The sequence below is a fragment of the Hemitrygon akajei genome, chromosome 14 (genome assembly GCF_048418815.1).
Source record: "Hemitrygon akajei chromosome 14, sHemAka1.3, whole genome shotgun sequence".
Taxonomy (NCBI): Eukaryota; Metazoa; Chordata; class Chondrichthyes; order Myliobatiformes; family Dasyatidae; genus Hemitrygon; species Hemitrygon akajei.
Genome location: NC_133137.1, coordinates 58,910,810 through 58,929,896, shown reverse-complemented (window position 1 = coordinate 58,929,896; position 19,087 = coordinate 58,910,810). Strand labels below are relative to the sequence as shown.

At 41.2% G+C, this 19,087-nt stretch overlaps 1 protein-coding gene across 5 annotated transcripts in view; it reads left to right on the top strand.

Moving 5' to 3' along the window:
• LOC140738611 (phosphatidylinositol 3-kinase C2 domain-containing subunit gamma-like) overlaps positions 1 to 19,087 on the top strand; it is a 261,872-nt gene that overhangs the window by 93,159 nt on the left and 149,626 nt on the right. For all 5 annotated transcript variants that reach the window (XM_073066155.1, XM_073066156.1, XM_073066158.1 and 2 more), the window contains 4 exons: positions 5,190 to 5,394; positions 7,812 to 7,937; positions 11,029 to 11,193; positions 16,352 to 16,427. In XM_073066155.1, coding sequence (XP_072922256.1) covers positions 5,190 to 5,394; positions 7,812 to 7,937; positions 11,029 to 11,193; positions 16,352 to 16,427 — 572 coding nt within the window. The remainder of the gene's footprint in view (positions 1 to 5,189; positions 5,395 to 7,811; positions 7,938 to 11,028; positions 11,194 to 16,351; positions 16,428 to 19,087) is intronic.

The following is a 19,087-nucleotide window of genomic DNA, read 5'->3' as shown; positions in this document are numbered from 1 at the left end:
GCATGTCACTTAAAACTTGGACAAACTTCTATAGATGTGTGTAGATTGTATATGTATTGGTTGCATCACAGCCTGGTATGGAAACACCAATGCCCTTGAATGGAAAATGCTACAAAAGGTATAGGTAAGGCTCAGTCCATCACAGGTAAATCCCTCACCACCATTGAGACCATGGAGTGCTGTGGCGTGAAAGCAGCATTCATAATCAAGGACCCCCACCACCCAGGTCATACGCTCTTCTCACTGCTGCAATCAGGAAGGAGGTACAGGAACCACCTGGTTAAGGAACAGTTATTACCCCTCAGCCATCAGGCTCTTGAACCAGAGGCGATAACTTCACTCAACGTCACACGTCCCATCACTGAAATGTTCCACAGCCTATGGACTCAGCTTCAAGGACTCTTCACCTCATGTTCTTGACATTTATTGTTTATTGTTTTCTCATTCTGTATTTGCACACTTTATCTTTTGCACATTGCTTGTTTGTCTGTCCTGTTAAGTGCAGTCTTTCATTACTTCTATTGTGCTTTTTGGATTCACTGAATTTGCCTGCAAAAAATTTCAGGGTTGCATATTGTGACATGTGCTGTCCTTTAATAATATATTTACTTTGAACTTCAAACTTTGAGAGGTGGAGGGATGAGAACCTACGAAGGTTAAGCCAGCTAGGGATTTTTTGAATAAGAGCAAATTGATAGAGATGCATAGGAGTGAGGAGATGCATAGAACAGAGTGACAGTCAGCACCTTTTTCCCAGAGTGACAGTCGCTACTACCAAAGGATATCCATTGAGGTGAGTGCAGGAAAGTTTAGGGAGATGTCAGGAGTTGGTTTTTTACACAGAGGGTGATAAGTGTCTGCAATGCACTGCCGGGAGTTATGGTTGAGGCTGCTATATTGGGGACTTTTAAGAGAATCTTAAACACATGGATGAATGAAAAATGGAGAGCTATGGGCTGTGTAGAAGGCAGGGTTTATATCAATCATGGAATTAGTTTATATAGGGTGGTCCATCATTGTGAGTCAAACGGCCGCTAATGTAGTACTGTACTGCTCTGTGTTCTATGTTTTAAAACCAAGGAAATGGAATGAACCAAAAGGTGGAAAGACTACAAATGTTAATATGCAAAGATTAAAGAGGTGGAGTATAAAGCCTAAGGGCAAAAGGGTGAGCTGCAATGTTGAGTTTCTTGTCATTTGCACAAGTACATGTCAGTTTTTCATTGCATCTGTGCAGACATGTTGCAAAAACTGATCAGTGGTTCAGGAAGCAGATTTGAGTTTTGCATAATTGAAGGTTACAGACATCACACAGCTTGGTCCAATAAGTACTGAGTTCCATTGGTGATGAGGCATAATTTCAGACAAGCCTAAATGACTTTAACATTTACGTTTCAGTATTTGAACATTTTGGCAAGGTAATAACAAACAGTTCAAGTCTGAGGCATTTGAACCACATGTTTGATCATCTATTTAGAATATCCTTTCTCTGATGTCCACCAGTGCAGCCCTTCAGATAATGTGAAAGCTGATGCATTCTTCAGATTTTAGTAACATGAATAGTAAACCAAAGGCCTGGACCGTTAATGCAGGAGTATATAACCATATAACAATTACAGCACGGAAACAGGCCATCTCAGCCTTTCTATTCCATGCTGAACACTTACTCTCACCTAATCCCACTGACCCGCACTCAGCCTATAACCCTCCATTCCTTTCCTGTCCATATACATATCCAATTTTACTTTAAATAACAATACCGAACCTGCCTCTACCACTTCTACTGGAAGCTCATTCCACACAGCTACCATTCTCTGAGTAAGGAAATTCCCCCTTCTGTTACCTTAAACTTTTGCCCCCTAACTCTCAACTCATGTCCTCTTGTTTGAATCTCCCCTACTCTCAATGGAAAAAGCCTATCCACGTCAACTCTATCTATCCCCCTCATAATTTAAAATACCTCTATCAAGTCCCCCCTCAACCTTCTATGCTCCAAAGAATAAAGACCTAACTTGTTCAATCTTTCCCTGTAACTTAGGTGTTGAAACCCAGGTTACATTCTAGTAAATCTTCTCTGTACTCTCTCTATTTTGTTGACATCTTTCCTATAATTCGGTGACCAGAACTGTACACAATACTCCAAATTCGGACTTACCAAGTAGATGAATTCAAGTAACTCATGGAAGTTTGTGAATTTGAATGTGGATAGGAAAAATAATGTTGGATTATCAGAAAAATGTTGGTTCATAATGTTCTTCAGGGAAGGAAGCCTGCTGTTTTTTTTGTAACTCCCAAATATTGAATTAATTGCAAGTAAAAGACAGGAGACTCGGAGAATGGGCTTTAGTTCTGTTTTTACTGTAAGCGAGGTGCATGCACTTAGACATGGCAGCATCATGTCATATGCTATTTAGGAATTTTTACATGTAACCCGTTATGAAATATTTGAACAAATAAAGAATTCTTAATCAAACAATATATTTACAATATTACTCAAATATTACTGAAATAGTAAATACACAACATTCGTCCCTGCTCAGCTATAAAATACAACTACTACATACCTGTACACATCCACAGCATAGTCAATTATAAGTTGTCCCATTCAGGCCAAAATATTTAATCCTTGTGAAGGCTTTCTCACTCTTGTGGGATAAGGTCTTTACTGACAAGAGGGACCACGCGGTTTGGCGGGCGAGACCTGTGGCTGTGAAACAGAGTCAGGTTCTGGGGTCCTCCACTGTGGAGGTTGTAAGAGTTGACTCTGGGACTGCAGGAAGTGGTTCTGTCAGCTTTGGACAACTTTCTCCTGATTGTCTTTGCATCCCAAGCAGTGAAATGCAAGCTTCACTGGACAAATTGGATCATAATGTCACAGTAAGTGATGTTTGGTTTAAAGAATTCACACTTGTTACATCATCCTCTGAACCCATAATATTCTAATCTTGTTAACACTGCCTTGAGCTTTTGTAGATGTTCCTTGTCAACCAGGTAACACTGAGTGCCTGGGCAGCCTTGCATCACCTGGTCCATAGCTTTCTGAATATAGCAGGTGCAGATGCTACTCCAAAAATAAGCCTATAATATTGATAAAGCCCTTTGTGAGTGTTTATAGTGAGAAACACTTTGGGCTCTTCTTCCATCTCCATCTGTAGGGAGCCTCAGCTAGGTCCAGTTTGCTCCAAAAAGGTTTGCAAAGATATTCTCTAATATGGCCAGAGAGTATTGATCTATTTTTAGTACTGGGTTGATAGTGACCTTAAAAACACCACAGATCCTGACAGACCCATTCTTCTTGGCTACTGAGTCCACCAGTGTTACCCATGGGCTCAACTCAATCTTGGAAAGAATTCCCTCATTCTCCATGTGATCTAAAGCACTGGTTATTTCACCACTGACAGTATAAGAAGTCAAACGAGCTTTGTAAAATTTGCGTGTGGCATTTTCATTTAACACTATTACTGTTCATATATTTGAGTTTTCCATTGCATCCTTAAACACTGCTGTGGATTCATTCAGTACCTTTCCTAATTCACTTTCAGTTGATGCTATTACAGGGGATGTGGCATGCAAATGGTGGATGGATCTCCAATCAAGTTGAAGTTGTCCCAGCCATTCATGCCTCCAGAGTGCTGGTCCTCTTGTTTTTACCATATGCAAGCCCAAATGTGGCTTGCTGGTTGTTATACTTCACTGTTATGAGTGTCATTCTCACAGCAGTTATTTTTGTCCAGTGTAAGTCTTTAGTTGAATACCTGCAGGCTTTAGTTTAGTATCTTTGAAATGCTATTCAAACTCATATTATGGAATGACTAATTAGCCAAGCCAGCATCCAATTCCATTTTAATTAATTTGCCATTCACTTCTGATGTAAGCTATATTGCTTGTCTCTTGTTAGTTTTGACATTGTATCTCTCAATGGTATACAGTCTTATGCCACTCTTATCATCAGGTTTTTCATCAACAGCATCAAGCTTAGTGCCCTTTGTGAAAGTGCAACTTGACGTTTTACCTTTTTCTCTTCCCTGTGCAGTTTATTTATTTTCGTCTGCCCAACAAGCTCTTTGTGTATGTTCTACTTTGTTGCATTTTCTGCAAGTTTCACCTTTAAATCTGCATTGGCCTTATGAACCCCTGCCTCAACGGTAACACAATCTGTTTGGCCAGGCTGGTTTCTGTTTAGATATTGCAATTTTGTTCGTGCTCACTTTCATTCCAGACTGCAACTCAATTGCATCTCTGTTCACTGTTTCCATTGATGCATCTTTTTCAACTGCTGCTTTAAACGTGTCGTGCTTCAGTTAGGAGCTATTTTTGAATGCTTTCTTGCAAGATTCCACAAACTAAGTGATCTCTTGGTGCTTTGCTAAGTCCATCGCTAAACTGACTGACAATGCTCAGACAACTTCTTCAATTCAGCCACGTATGCTGAAATGGACTCTGCTTCATTTTGATCCCACTTATGAAACCTAAAGCATTCTGCAATCTACAATGATTGCAGTTCTAAGTGTTTGCTGCATTACTTTCATGATATTAGCAAAATTATTATTAGCTTGTTTTATTGGAGCAGTCAAACTTATGAAAAACCTGTATGCCTTTAAACCCAATGCACTCGGCAAAACTGGCACTCACTTCCCATTGGCTATTGCATTTGCTTTAAAATACTGCTCAATTTGCTGAGTATATATATTCCAGTTATCTGTTGTGCAATTGAATGCATCTACCTTTCTGATGCAGCCAGCCATTTCTGCTTTTTTTAAACTTATGATTATCATCCAGTACTCATTGACCCTGTGCATTTGTTTGGTTTCTGCCTTTTATTAAACTCAACCTTTTCACTCTTGTCCTTCTGAAGAGATGTCTTGCTCTTTTTTTTAAAACTCGACCATTTCTTACTCTGCTTTTTTTAAAACTTGAATGTTTTGCTGTGCCTCAACAGTTATTTTGAGTTTGTTATAAAGATACCTCGTTGCCACCGCTAACACTTTGAAAATCTGAAGCATAAAACGAATTGCAAGAAAAAGATGGAAGTGCAGCAGAATGGGTCTTAGTTTTTACTTCACGCACTTACATTGTAATAGTTTGTGATGGATAGTAAATGGATAGGACTGAATAGTAAACACCAGTATCTCTAGTGATACTTCCATCATAAGGAAAGATATTTTTAAAATGTTTCTTCTCCATTACAGGTTTGCTCATCAAGTCAATCAATGCCTTGACTGCCGCTATTTCCCACCTGATATACATCTACTGCAGGAACTTTGACACTGATTGTCAAATCGCTGATGTTGGTGCCACAGAAACTGTACCTGTGGCTCAGGCACAGACGATCATTACAGGTTTCAGCTTCAATATTTATGCTGTGCACAGAATCCCCAGTGTCTGGGCTAAGAGGTGAGATGGAGCAATCTATATTGTTAAAGAAGTTCATCTGTAGCTTCGAGCCTCTAACTTGTAAGGGTCATAGTTCATCCTGCATTAGAGACGAGAACACAGTCTAGGTTAACTCTCATGTTCAGTACTGAGGGAGCAGTGTATTGTCAAAAATGCCATCAAATAGATTTTTCTTAACCTGAAGACCAAACTACCTTCCAGGGCATACAGAAGACTTCAGAGAATTAAGAAGTAAAGGGAAATTCCCTTTGATATCCATAACTAACATGTAACTAAGATCACCCAGTGATCATTATTGTTATGATGGGTTATCTATTTGTAGGTTGCTCATTACATGTTACCAAATGCTGGAGGTCTATGGAGAGGAATCAACAGTCAATGTTCAGGCTGATGAAGGATCTCAGCCCAAAACGTCAACTGTTTATTCCTCTCTATAGATGCTGCCTGATCTGCTGAGTTCCTCTAGCACTTTATGTATGTTGTTCTGGATTTCCAGTATCTGCAGAATCTCTTGTGTTTATGTATTTTATGTATCTACGTGTATTTCCCCCATTCTAACAATAACTGCACTTCAAAAGTGGTTTTATATTACTTTGGAATTTCATGAGAGTGTTATAAGTGCTACAGCAATGTGTGTTTATTCTTTGCTTTTATCAGTTATTTAGGCTTTTAGGAGTCTTTTCATAGTCTGGATTTCAAGTGCTTACAAATTGAAATTGAACCACAATATTCCATTGATTTGTGACAGAATTGATTGATCAAAAGGAATTTAACTCACAGGGAGAAGGTTAAGAGAAGGGATGCTGCTTTCCATGACAATCATTAAACAACAAATACTGGAAAACAGAAACAAAACCATAAAATGCTGCAACACTTCAGCAGAGCGGGCAGCATCTGAGGGAAGAGGAAATAAGTTAACATCTCAGATATAATCAGAGAGTTATAGAGCACTACAGCACAGAGACATGTCCTTTGGCCCATCTGGTCCATGCCAATCTGTTATCCTGCCTAGTTCCTTTGACCTACACCTGGACCATTGCCCTTCATACCCCCTCTATCCAAGCACTTATCTAAACCACTTAATGGCACAATCAAACTCCTATTGACCAGTTATGCTGGCAGCATATTATACACACACACCACCTTCTCTGTGAAGATGTTCCCCCTCAGGTTGCCTTAAATATTTCGCCTTTCACCCTTAATTTATGACCACTAGTTCTAGTCTTACCCAATCTCAGTGGAAAAGCCTGCATATATTTACCCTATCTATACCCCACATCATTTTGTACACCTCTATGAAATCTCCCCTCATTCTCCTATGCTCCAGGGAATAAAGTCTTAACTTATTCAACCTTTCCCCATCTAGTCTTGGCAACACCCTCTACACTCAATCTTTCCTGGAGGTTACTTGCCAAAACTGCACACAATATTCCAAATTTGTTGTCACCAACATCTCATACAACTTTAACATGAAATCCTAACTGCTCTCTTCAGTACTTTGATTTATAAAGACCAATGTACCAAATGTTGTCTTCATGACTATGTCTACCTGTGACGACACTTTCAATGAATTATAGATCTTTGCTCTACATATTTCTCGGTGCCCTACCGTTAATTGTGTAAGTTCTACTATAGTTCATCCTCCCAAAGTGCATTAAAGTGCAACAGATGTCTCAACTCAACTGAAAAACTGTCTCCTTCAAAAAAATCTGCAATGCTGAAAATCCAAAATTTAAAAAAATGGAAATACTCAACACGACAGGCAAAAGTGAAAAGTCAAAGCTAATTTAAAATCAAAATACATATATGTCACCATATATTACCTTAAGATTTATTGTCTTGCAGGCATTTACAGTAAAGTAAAGAAATGCAATTGCATTTATGAAAAATTAATCAGAAACAATGACTGACAAACACCCAATATGTAACAGTCGACAAATAAAAAGGCAGCATCTATGGAGACGGAAATAATTTAACTTTTCATTTCCATCATCATTCATCAGAGTTGATGAAGGGTCCCAGATCTGAAATATTACATTTGTCTCTTCCTGTAGACACTGCCTGTCTTGTGAGTGTTTCCAGTAATTTCTGTTTCCTTATTTCCATTCTTTCTCCACAGATCCATCCTGACTTGTTAAATGTTTCCTGCATTTTCTGCTTCTGTTTCTTGCCATCATTAGTGTTCAGTCTGCTCAAAGTTAATCAAAGCATGGATATGGAAATGAATAACATGAAATGTGCACATATATTGTCAACGCTATTAATCTCAATGTACATTTTATTTGCTTAATGCATTTGAAGCTCCTGTGGCCTTAATATTTCTCATCATTAACTTAATTGACTTACTGCTGATGACAGCTGAACTTTGAGACATTGCCAGATCCAGACTAACGTTTTGTTTTTCCCTCCTGGTATAGCTACGAGAACTTATTTGTTTCTTGTTCCTTAAAATACGGAGGCAACAAATTGTGTCCAGTGATTAAAACAGAAGAAATTTGCATCACAAAACCTTCTCTTTTTCACTTGGCTAGATGGAACCAGAGGTGGGTAATGCGTATAGGAATCACTGTGACCTTACAGGAGTCAGCCTAAACTCATTGTTGCATTCTTCTGAATCTCTTGGATTTAAACCCATTTAAAAATTAAGATATGGAGTGACAAGAGTGCAATAGATGTTCAAAATAAATAATTTACTCCCACAGTGGAAAAACCTTTGATGCTGCATTCTGACATAGAATTTGCTGAGCTTTACTCTTTGGCTTGGGTATGTTTGACACTATACTGCACAGAAACTATATTTTACAGAAAATAGTTTACAGGTCATACCTAAATTACAGTTAAATGAACCATCTCAACGTCTTCACTCTTCTGACCCACTCCACCCTCACCCTCCATTCATTTTGCACCAGTTGCTATCTAGTCATCAAACCCACAGACAAAGGCAAGGTGGGGGTCATTTTCATGGACTGACCTGTACCTTGCAGAGGCCAGGCAATAGTTCTTGGATGCCTCCTCTTATCAACCCCTGGATAATAACCCTCTTTGACAAACACCAGGCCATTACCTCCTGCACTGTCACAAATCTCATTACATCAAGAAATCTTCTCTCCACAGCCTCTAATCTGATGGTGACTCAACCCAAATTTCCTGCTTCTATCTCTTACCCAAGATCCACAAACAGGAATGTCCCATTGTTTCTGCCTGCTCTTGCCCTACCCAAATTTTTCTTCTCAAACTTTGACCCCACCTTCTCTCCCCTTGAGGTCCCTTCCTACTTCACATGTTCTCCACTACTTGACAACTTTAAATTCTCCAGCTCCAAGTGCTTCATTTTCACTATGAATGTCCAAACTTTATACACCTCCATCTCCCATTAGGAAGGTCTGAAAATTCTCTGCTTCATTCCACAATGATGATCCAACCATTTCCCCTGCACGAACTCTCTCATCCACCTTGCTGAACCTGTTCTTACCTCAAATAACTTCTAATTTCACTCATCGCACTTTCTACAAATCAAAGGTGTGGTCATGAGCACCCACATAGACCCCAGCTATGCCTGTCTTTTGTTGGCTATGTGAAACAGTCCCTGTCCCAAACCTTCTCCCCAATTCCCTCTCCATTTCATTGATGATTTTATTAGTGCTGTTTCTTGCACCCATGCAGAACTCATCAATGTTATCACCTTTGCCACCAACTTTCAACCTGCTCTCAAATTCACGTGGACCTTTTCTGATTCCTCTCCATTTTTCTAGTCTCACTGACTCCAACTTAGGAGACAAACTATCCACTGAAATTTACTTTGAACCAACCAACTCCCATAGCTACAAAGATGACTCTGCTTCCTATCCTGTCTCTCGTGTGGATGTGATTCCTTTCTCTCAACTCCTCCGACTTTCCCATTTCTGCTCCCTGATTGAGGCTTTCTCTTCCAAGATGGCCTCCTTTTTCAAGATTGCTGGCTTCCCTTCTGCTGTGTTTGATACAGTCCTATTTCAGATCTCCTCTGTTTCTCATACTTCTGCTCTCACACTGCCTTCTCCCAGATAGAACAGAGGTAAGTTCCCCTGCGCTTTACCTTCTCCCAATGACCCACTATACCCTGCACACCACCCCTTATTTTTCTGTTAACTACAACATGATCCAATCGCCAGCCATATCTTCTCCTCCCACTCCTTTTCGTCTTCCCTAGGAATAACTCCCTTTGCAAAACCCTGCTCTACTTATCACTCTCTGCCCATCCTTCACTTACCTTTAGCACTTACCTCTGCCCTCACAGTAGATGTAATACTTGTCCTTATACCTCTTCTCTCACTACTATCCAGGACCTAAATAGCTCTTCAAGGGAGGCAAAGATTCACATGCATCTCCTCCATCCTTGTCTGCTTCATTCAGTGTTCTCAATGTTGCCTCCTCTACATCGGCAAGACCAAGCATAGATTCAGTAGCCGTTCCACATATGTATAGCTACGGTGCCTAAGACTTTTGCACAGTACTGTATTTATCAATCTGGAGCGGAGAGCGAGTTTGTCAATCTGTGGGAGCAAAACATGGTGGGGCAGTGAGGGTGGAGTGCTGTGGGAGTGGTGCAGGTCAGGTGGCAGAGAAGGAGTGCCAGGGTGGAGGGGTGGCATGGCGTAGGCACACCCAGCCCTGAGATACCAAAGTCAGTGATCAATACAGAATGCCTCTCTGGTACTTCCCACTCCCTCTCGTATCCCTTCTCCTTTTCCCAACCATGCTTCCCTCTCCCTGCTCCCTTCCCAGTTCTGCACAAAATTCTTCGCCACCCCAGCTATAGACTTTCGCACAGTACTGCGTGCTCAGTCTGCAATGGCCATCCCAAGCATCTGGTTGCAGACCATTTCACCTCTCCTCTCCTTTCGAACACTGACCTGTCCAGGATGAAGCTCAATGCAAACCGGGAGAGCAACACCTTACTTCTGTCTGGGTGGTATAAAAACCAATGGCCTGAATACTCAGTTTTCAAATCTCAGGTATCAATCACCTGCTTTTATTTCCACCTCTCACCACCCCCTTTCCAACTCCCTTTCTTCTGATCGTCCAGTCCTGTCATTTTTATCCTCCTTTCCACCCTCTCCCCAGTCCCCCATTCACCCATCTATGTCCACTTCCCTCTCCTCCATGCACCAACATCACACAGGTCTTCCCCAACCTCTCATCTGGTTCCATCTTTCCTTTCTCCTCTTCCAGTCTCACCTTCTTCACTTATCAGAATCCAGCACTGGTGTCCCTGTTTATCTCCCTCCAGCAGCATCTCTGGCCTTCACACTCCCCTCCTCCCATCTTGCTGTTTTCTTTCTTTTTCCTCTTTCTCTTTGTCTACGTCTGTCTATCATTCAGCTGCCAGAGTCTCCCAACTCCATTCCCGTTCACTTGCCCTATCTGCCTATCATCTTTCACCCTTTCTCGTCCCCCATCCCCTCGACGTTCTTTTTTGCCACTCCCCTTCTTCGGTCTATGGTGGCCATCTTGCCTCTCTGCTCTCAGCCCTATTGGAGGACTTCAGCCCAAACCATCAACGATTCTTTCCTCCTATGATGCTGCTGTATCCTTCTGTGTTGCCCAAGAATTATTTTCTGTTTTCGGTTAAACAAGGTGCTGTTTCCATTTCAGAATATGCATGCCCATCGAGATTCGGAAATTGCCCTGTGAGGCAACACTCAGTCTGGTATTGCATGGATATCGTATAGCCACTGGCAACCATTCTGACAACAGCAAGTTCTCCAAAAACGTTGAAACCTTAGCAAGAGCATCCATGGCTGTCTACAGCTCTCAGCAGTAAGTTAACAATGGCTAAGGGTGATGCATCTCTTGCCATGCACTGTGGATTACTGATGACTGCAAGAAAACAGTTGAATATCATTATAGCCTTCCTAGTTAGTCTGAATCTTATTTCACATTGTCAGAGAGTTTTCTGCGAGGTACACTCAGATCCTTTCCCACCTCAGATCTCCTTCCCTTTCACAACTTTGTGTAATTATGCTTCTGTCAAAAATGACTATTGAATGCTGTGATTTATTTTGTGTGCTGCTCAGTAAATTGTTTCTCCATATTTAATACCATAAAGATGTTCCAGAATGAACCTCCATTTTTTTGCCTGAGATATTAGTCTTTGCCAAAGTAATTACTTGTACTTGATTTAATTGCTTCACAGTTAATTATTTTCACTACCACCATGTCTCAGTAATGTAATATCATTTATTGCATCGTCCATATTTAAGTAATCTCAATGTTTATATGTATGGATAGAAGCCCTATGACCCTTTAATGTCTTCCTTTCCAAGTAATTATCTGACTCTCTTTCAAATGATTTAATGAGTTTCCATCCACAATTAAAAACAGAAAATGTCCTCTTGGTTGTTCCCAGACATTACAAGAAGTGCATCCAGCTGCAGCTTCTAACAATCCGTATAAAGGATTTTGAGCTGGAACTGGATGAACTCCAGGTCATTCAGAAGGTTAAGGGGGTGATAGATAGGACATACATAGAGGTAGTTACACCAGAGTGCAGGGAACAGGAGACTGGGTGACAGTCAGGAAGGGGAAGGAGTTTAAACCGTCAGTGCAGAGTACTCCTGTGGCCATCCTCCTCACAACAGGTATATCACGTTGGATAATATTGGAGGGGTGAACAGTGTCAGTGATCAGATCTCTGGCACTGAGTCTGGCTCTGTGAGTCAGAAGGGAAGTGGAGAGAAGAAGAGAGCTATGGTGATAGGGGATTTGTTAGTTAGAGAAATGGAAAGGAGGTCTGTCAACGAGAACAAGATTCCCGGATGGTATGTTGCCTCCCGGGTGCCAGGCTCCAGGACATCTCAGATCGAATCCTCAGCGTTCTTAAGTGGGAAGGTGAGCAGCCAGAGGTCATGGTCCATGCAGGTACCAATGATATAGGGAGGAAGAGTGATGAGGTTCTGCAAAGTGAGTTCAGGGAGTTAGGTGTTAAGTTAAAGGACAGGACCTCCAGGGTTGTGATCTCAGAATTTCTATCCATCCCATGTGTTAGTGAGTCCAGAAATAGGAAGATCATACAGTTTAACATGTGGCTCAGGAGTTGGTGTAGTAGGGAAGGTATCAGATTTTTGGATGATTGGGCACTCTTCCAGGAAAGGTGGATTCTGTATGGAAGAGGATTTTTGCACTTGAACTGCAGGGGGACTAATAGCCTAGCGGTTTGCTCATTCTGCATGTGGAGTGGGGATTAAACTAGAGTTTCAGGGGGATGGGAACCAGAGTGCCAAAACAGATAGTGGAGAGGTTGTGAAGTCAGATGTTGCTAAACTGTCAGACAATGTCAGGAATCAAAAGACTATGCATGGTGCAACTAATGTTCTGAGCTGTGTATATTTCAGTGTAAGAAGTATTGGAGGAAAGACAGATAAGCTCAGCGCATGGATCAACACACAGAATTATGACATTGTAGCCATTAGTGGGACTTGGTTGCAGGAGGGGCAGGACTGGCAGCTCAGTATTTTGAGGATCTGTGGTTTTAGATGCAACAGAGTGGAAAGGATTAAAGGGGGAGGGAGGGGTGGCATTACTAAAGGTTCAAAGGTTCATTTTTAATGTCAAAGTATGCATGTACAATACAACTCTGATATTCATCTTCTCCAGATAGCCATGGAATAAAGAAAGACCATGGGGGTTGTTGAAAGAAAAGACATCGACCCCCCAGTCAGAACAAAAAAGAAAAAGAAACAAAACCCCCACCTCCCCCCCCATGCAAGAAACTAACAGATCGCCCACATGGAAAACATCAAAAACCGCAAACCCCCAACCCCCTCCTTCACAAAAAAAACTGCAACAATAACATCAAACCCCAGAACCCCTCCCTCACAAAAAACAACAATAACATCAAATCCCTAACCCCTTCCCTCACAAAAAAAACAGAGACAATAACATTAAACCCACAACCCCCTCCCTCACAGAAAAGAACAGTGACAATAGCATCAAAACCCCCAACCTCCTCTCTCACACTCAAAAAACTAACAGATCATTCAGACCTAGAAGAACATCAGACCCCAAATCGCCAACTCCTTCCTCTCACAGAAAGTAACATATCACCCACCCACCAATCACTAACAAGAAAGAAATGTCATGGTAAAGCTCAGTCTGGAGAACTCATCTAATGAGACTGTTTGGGTGCAACTGAGGAATAAGAAAGGTATGATCATATTAATTGGGCTATATTATAGACCACCCAACAGTCCGTGGGATTTAGGGGAACAAATCTGTAGAGAGACTGCAGACTGTTGCAAGAAATGCTCCCTAGGTCTAGATAGAGTTTGTCAAGTATGTTCAGGAAAGTTTTCTTAATCAGGACATAGAAGTTCCAACGAAAGAGTGAGCGAATCTTGATTTCCTTTTAGGGAATGAGACTGGGTAAATGACAAAAGTTTGTGTAGGGAACAGGTTGCATCTAATGATCAAAATGCCATTAGTTTCAAAACGAATATGAAATATGCGCCGGTCTGCAGGTTGAAATTCTAAATTAGGAGCCCTTCAAAGAGATGTTTTGAGAGTACAAAGCATGTATGTCCTGTCAGAATAAAAGGTAAAGACAACAGGTTTGAGAAACCTTGGTTTTCAAGAGATATTGAGTCCCTGGCCAAGAAAAAAAGGAGGTGCGTTGGAGGTATGGGCAGGTAGGAACAAATCAGTTGCTTATGAAGTACAAGAAATGCAAGAAAATGCTTTAGAAAGAGTTCATGAAGGCAAACAAAAGGCGTGAGGTTACCCTAGCAAACAAGGTGAAGGAAATTTCCTAAGGGATTATACAGATCTGCAAGGGACAAAATTGGCCGTGTGGAAGATCAGAATTGTAATCCATGCACGGAGCCAAAGGAAATGGGGGAGATCTTAAATGGAATTTTTTGCATTTGTATTTATTTGGGAGACAGACACAGAATCTATAGAGGTGAGGCACAAAGGTCATGGTCCATATACAGATTACAGGGGAGAAAGTGTTTGCTTTCTTGAGGCAAATTGGGGTGGATAATTCCCCAGGGCCTGACAAGGTATTCCCTCAGACCTTGTGGGAGGCAAGTGCAGAAATTGCAGGGACCTTAGCGGATATATTTAAATCATCCTTAGCGACAGGTGAGGTACCAGATGATTGGAGGATAGCTAGTGTTGTTCCACTGTTTAGCAAAGGCTCTAAATATAAACCAGGAAATTATAGGTCGGTGAGTCTGAGATCAGTAATGTGAAAGTTATTGGAACGTATTCCAACAGACCAGATATATGAGTATTTTGATGGACGTGGACTGATTAAGGATAGTCAGCATGGATTTGTGTGTGGTAGGTCATGTCTAACCAATCTTATAGAGTTTTTCAAGGAAGTTACTGGGAAAGTTGATGAAGGCATGGCAGTAAAGGTTGTCTACATGGAGCTTAGCAAGGCATTTGACAAGGTCCCACATTGGAGGCTGGTCAAGAAGATTCAGTTGCTTGGCATTCGAGAAGAGTAAATTGGTTTAGACATTGGTATTGTGGGAGAAGCCAGAGAGTGGTTGTAGATGGTTGCCTCTCTGACTGGAGGCCTGCGATTAGTTGTGTTCCATAGGAATCAGTGTTGCCTTCTTTATTGTTTGTCATCTATATCAATGATCTGGATGATAATGTGGTTAACTGGATCAAGAATATTGTGGATAAAACCAAGACTGGAGGTTTAGTGGACAGTGAGGAAGACTATCTGAGCTTGCACTGGGATCTGGACTAGCTGGAAAAATGGGCTGAGAAATGGCAGATGGAATTTAATGCAGAAAACTGTGAGGTGTTGCACATTGGTAGGACCGACCATGGTAGGACATACACAGTGGTTGGTAGGGCACTGAGGAGTGTGGTGGAACAAAGAGTTCTGGGAATCAAGGTCCATGATTCATGTGAAAGTGAAAGCACAGGTAGACAGGGTCATAAAGAAAGCTTTTGGCATATTGGCCTTCATAAGCCAAAGTTTTGAGTACAGGAGATGGAATGTTATGTTGAAGTTGTATAAGACATTGGTGAAGCCCAATTTGGAGCATTGTGTGCAGTTTTGGTCACCTACCTACAGGAAAGATGTAAATAAGGTTGAAAAAGTACAGAGAAATTTTACAAGATGTTGCCTGGACTGGAGGACCCAAAATATAAGAGAAGGTTGAATAGGTTAGGAATTTATTCCTTGAACATAGAAAATTGAGGGAAGATTTGATAGAGGTATACAAAACTATGAGGGATATAGATAGGGTAAGTGCAAGCAGGCTTTTTCCACTGAGGTTGGGTGAGACTACAACTGGAAGTCATGGGTTAAGCGTGAAAGGTGAAAAGTTTAAGAGAAACATGAGAGGATACTTCTTCACTCAGAAGGTTGTGAGAGTGTGGAACAAGTTGCTAGTCCAAGTGGTGCATGCAAGCTCGATTGCAATGTTTAAAAGAAGCTTGGATAGGCACACGGATGGCAGGGGTATAGTGAGCTATGGTCCATGTGTAGGTTGATGGGACTAGACAGTTAAAAATTGTTTGGCATGGATTAGGTGAGCTAAAGGAGCCTGTTTCAGTGCTGTAGCTTTCTATGATTCTGTGACTCATTGCAATAATTTTGTTTGAAAGCCCAATTTAAGGTTGTAAATGAAATTTCTGCCAAAGAGAAGCAAATTCCCAGCCTGTGCTAGCACTGAGTCTCAACTGGGGCTTCAATGCATGAGTCAGAGTTCCAGGATTTATAAGTCACATGAAAGTGTTTCATATCTCTGACTCATTCTCTGGTGAGAATACACTACTGGCTTAAAGCCTTACTGAATTTGCCCCCTGCCTTCAACAGAAAGAAAATTTACAATGTAAGTCTCAGCAGCTATATTGCATATTGCCAAGTTAAATTGCAACACACAAAGTAAAAGATGGCTCTCATACGTGTGGTGTGCGTCCTGAAGATGACATATTCCTCTTTTCCAAACAGAGTATTGGTCCATAGCACGAAACTGTTGTGTCTTGTCCAACCTAACGCCAGCCATGCAGACACATTAATCTTACAGGTAAGCAGTATTGCATCAGGTATAATAAAACATCATGCTGTAACATTGCCAGATAATATAATGCAACGTTGCTAGGCTACTAGAGTTGAAAAGGGCCTTGTCACAATGGGATCACTGAGGCTTCCTTTGTACTCTCAGTTATGACTGCATTTCAGAGGAATGGGTAGAGCAGAAGTGCTCTTAAATGATTAAATAATAATCATGATGTATTTGAGCTGTTCCATATTTTGAATGTTGTGAAATGTCGACTGCATTGATTGATTGATGATCAGCCAAATTGCTGAGAGGCCGTTTCATTAAATACTCAGCGATGAGATAATTGAATATCGTGCTGCTATAGCAATTCATTAACATCTAGCACTGTTGAAGGCAATTGAGCAGAAGCCTATATCCAGAAGCCAAAACTGGATGCGCTCGAGTTTGGTTTTGGATCATTGAAAATTGTCAATATGTTGGCTCAGTTTATCAATCCTCCCAGGACCAATAACATAGTGGACCTCCTGGCAACATCTAACTCAGTGGAAAAGGTCTGTCATCGGGAATAATTGCTGGAGTAGCAAGAGAATGGACATCTGTGACATTCTGTCCAACAATCAAGAATAAATCAACAACTCCAACAGACTGCCATGGGGACAAGTGCTTCAGATGCATAACAACCAAACCACAAAGGATCAGATAGATATTGGCACCAAGTGAATGAGAATGAAAGCTTAGACCCCTGTGTTGCTCCATTCAGTTTTGGTACTCCTGAAGAACTGCACAGATTATCCACACATTTCCTTCTAAAACAGCGGTCCAACCTGGACCCCTCGATTCATGGTATTGCTCATGGTATCAAAAAGGTTGGGAACCCCTGTTCTAAGACACTGGTGATGTCCCATGCAATCCTGGAAGAGTCTGAATGAAAATGCAGATTATTCTGGAACGTTTTCAATATACTCCCAAATTAGCCCAATACTCTGAATATAAATGTTGGTGCAGACTCATTTTGTAAAGAACAGAAGAAAGCTGTTCAGTTCTCCAAATCTGCTAAATCATAAGCAACCTGTATCTCATTATTTCTAGAGGGGAGATGGTGGAAAGTACTCAGGGTAGTAACGTTCGGCCACTTATTGTAGGAAAACACAGCAGCGTCTCGGCTCAGCCTGAGGCTTGTAGAAGGAGCACCTTGATGCCATTTTTCCTATCAATTTTATGGCGTTATAGTGGTACACCAAGAGAACAGGCCCTTTGTCCCATTGAATCATACTGACCACTGGTAATCCATCCTACATCAAAACCTTTTTATTTACCCCACATTCTATTTGAATTTCTTGTTAATCTGGTACCTGCAGTTAATCAGTTTTTCCATTTGAATCCAACATGAAAGGCAATTGATGAAGTCCATATTATTCATTTGAATCACCTTTCCACAGAGGCGCAAAGTCATTCCCAAACTGCACACACACAGCCTCTTTATGTTATACTAACTCCTGTATACTGTCTCCTTAAATATTGGGTACAACTCAACTCACCAGGAGTATAAAATGGGTGTGAGCAGGCTGTCCTTCCATAACGAATTAAGCAGAGCCACAAATGTTTGATTCTCTATAGTTTATGTCAATTTTCCACATGGATTGAATGTTGCTGGGGTGATGTCATGGAGCCAGCATGGAAGCAGGATCTTCAGCCCAACTGGTTCATGCTGAGCAAGGTCCCCATCTAAGCTAATCCCATTTGCCAGCGTCTGGCCCACATCCCTCTAAACCTTTCATATCCATGTCAAAGTATACACTCAAGAGATTCTGAAGATAGTGAAAATCCAGTGCAACACATACACAAAATGCTGGCAGAACTCAGTGGGTCAGCCAGCATCCATGGAGAGGAATAAACAATCAACGTTTCACATGCCAGTCTATACTCCTCCCCCTCCCCACACCTTATTCAGGCTTCTACCCCCTTCCTTTCCTGTCCTGTTGAAAGTGTGGACTACTTATTCCCCTCCATAGATGCTGCCTCACATGCTGAGTTTTTCCACTATGTCATGTGTGTTGCCAAGAACCTTTAGTTCAAAGTTCAAAGAAAAATGTATTATCAGGGTACATACATGTCACCACATATAACCCTGAGATTCTTTTTTTGCAAGCATCCTTAGCAAATCTATTGAACAATAACTGTAAACATGATGAACTACAAACTGTAAACAAACTGAGCAAATGCCAGTTATAAATAAATAGCAATAAATAATGAGCATGAACTAACAATATAACAGAGTCCTTAAATGAGTATAGCTATCCCCATTTGTTTGAGAGCCTGATGGTTCAAGGGCAGTAACTGCGCCAAATCCACTACGTTTTGTAGGATTTTCCACTGAAAGCCATTGGTGTTCCCATACCAGGCAGTAATGCAGCCAGTCGGCACACTTTCCACTACACATCTATAGAAGTTTGCCAAGGTTTTTGATGACATGCCAAATTTCTGAAGACTCCTGAGGATATAGAGGCTCTGTTGTGCTTTCCTCACATTAATATTTATATTATGGGTTCAGGATAGGTCCTCTGAGATAGTGACAACCAGGAATTTAAAGTTACTGACCCTCCCCACCCCTGATCCTCCGATGATTACTGGCTCATGGACCTCTGGTTTCCCTCTCCTGAAGTCCACAATCAGTTCCTTGGTCT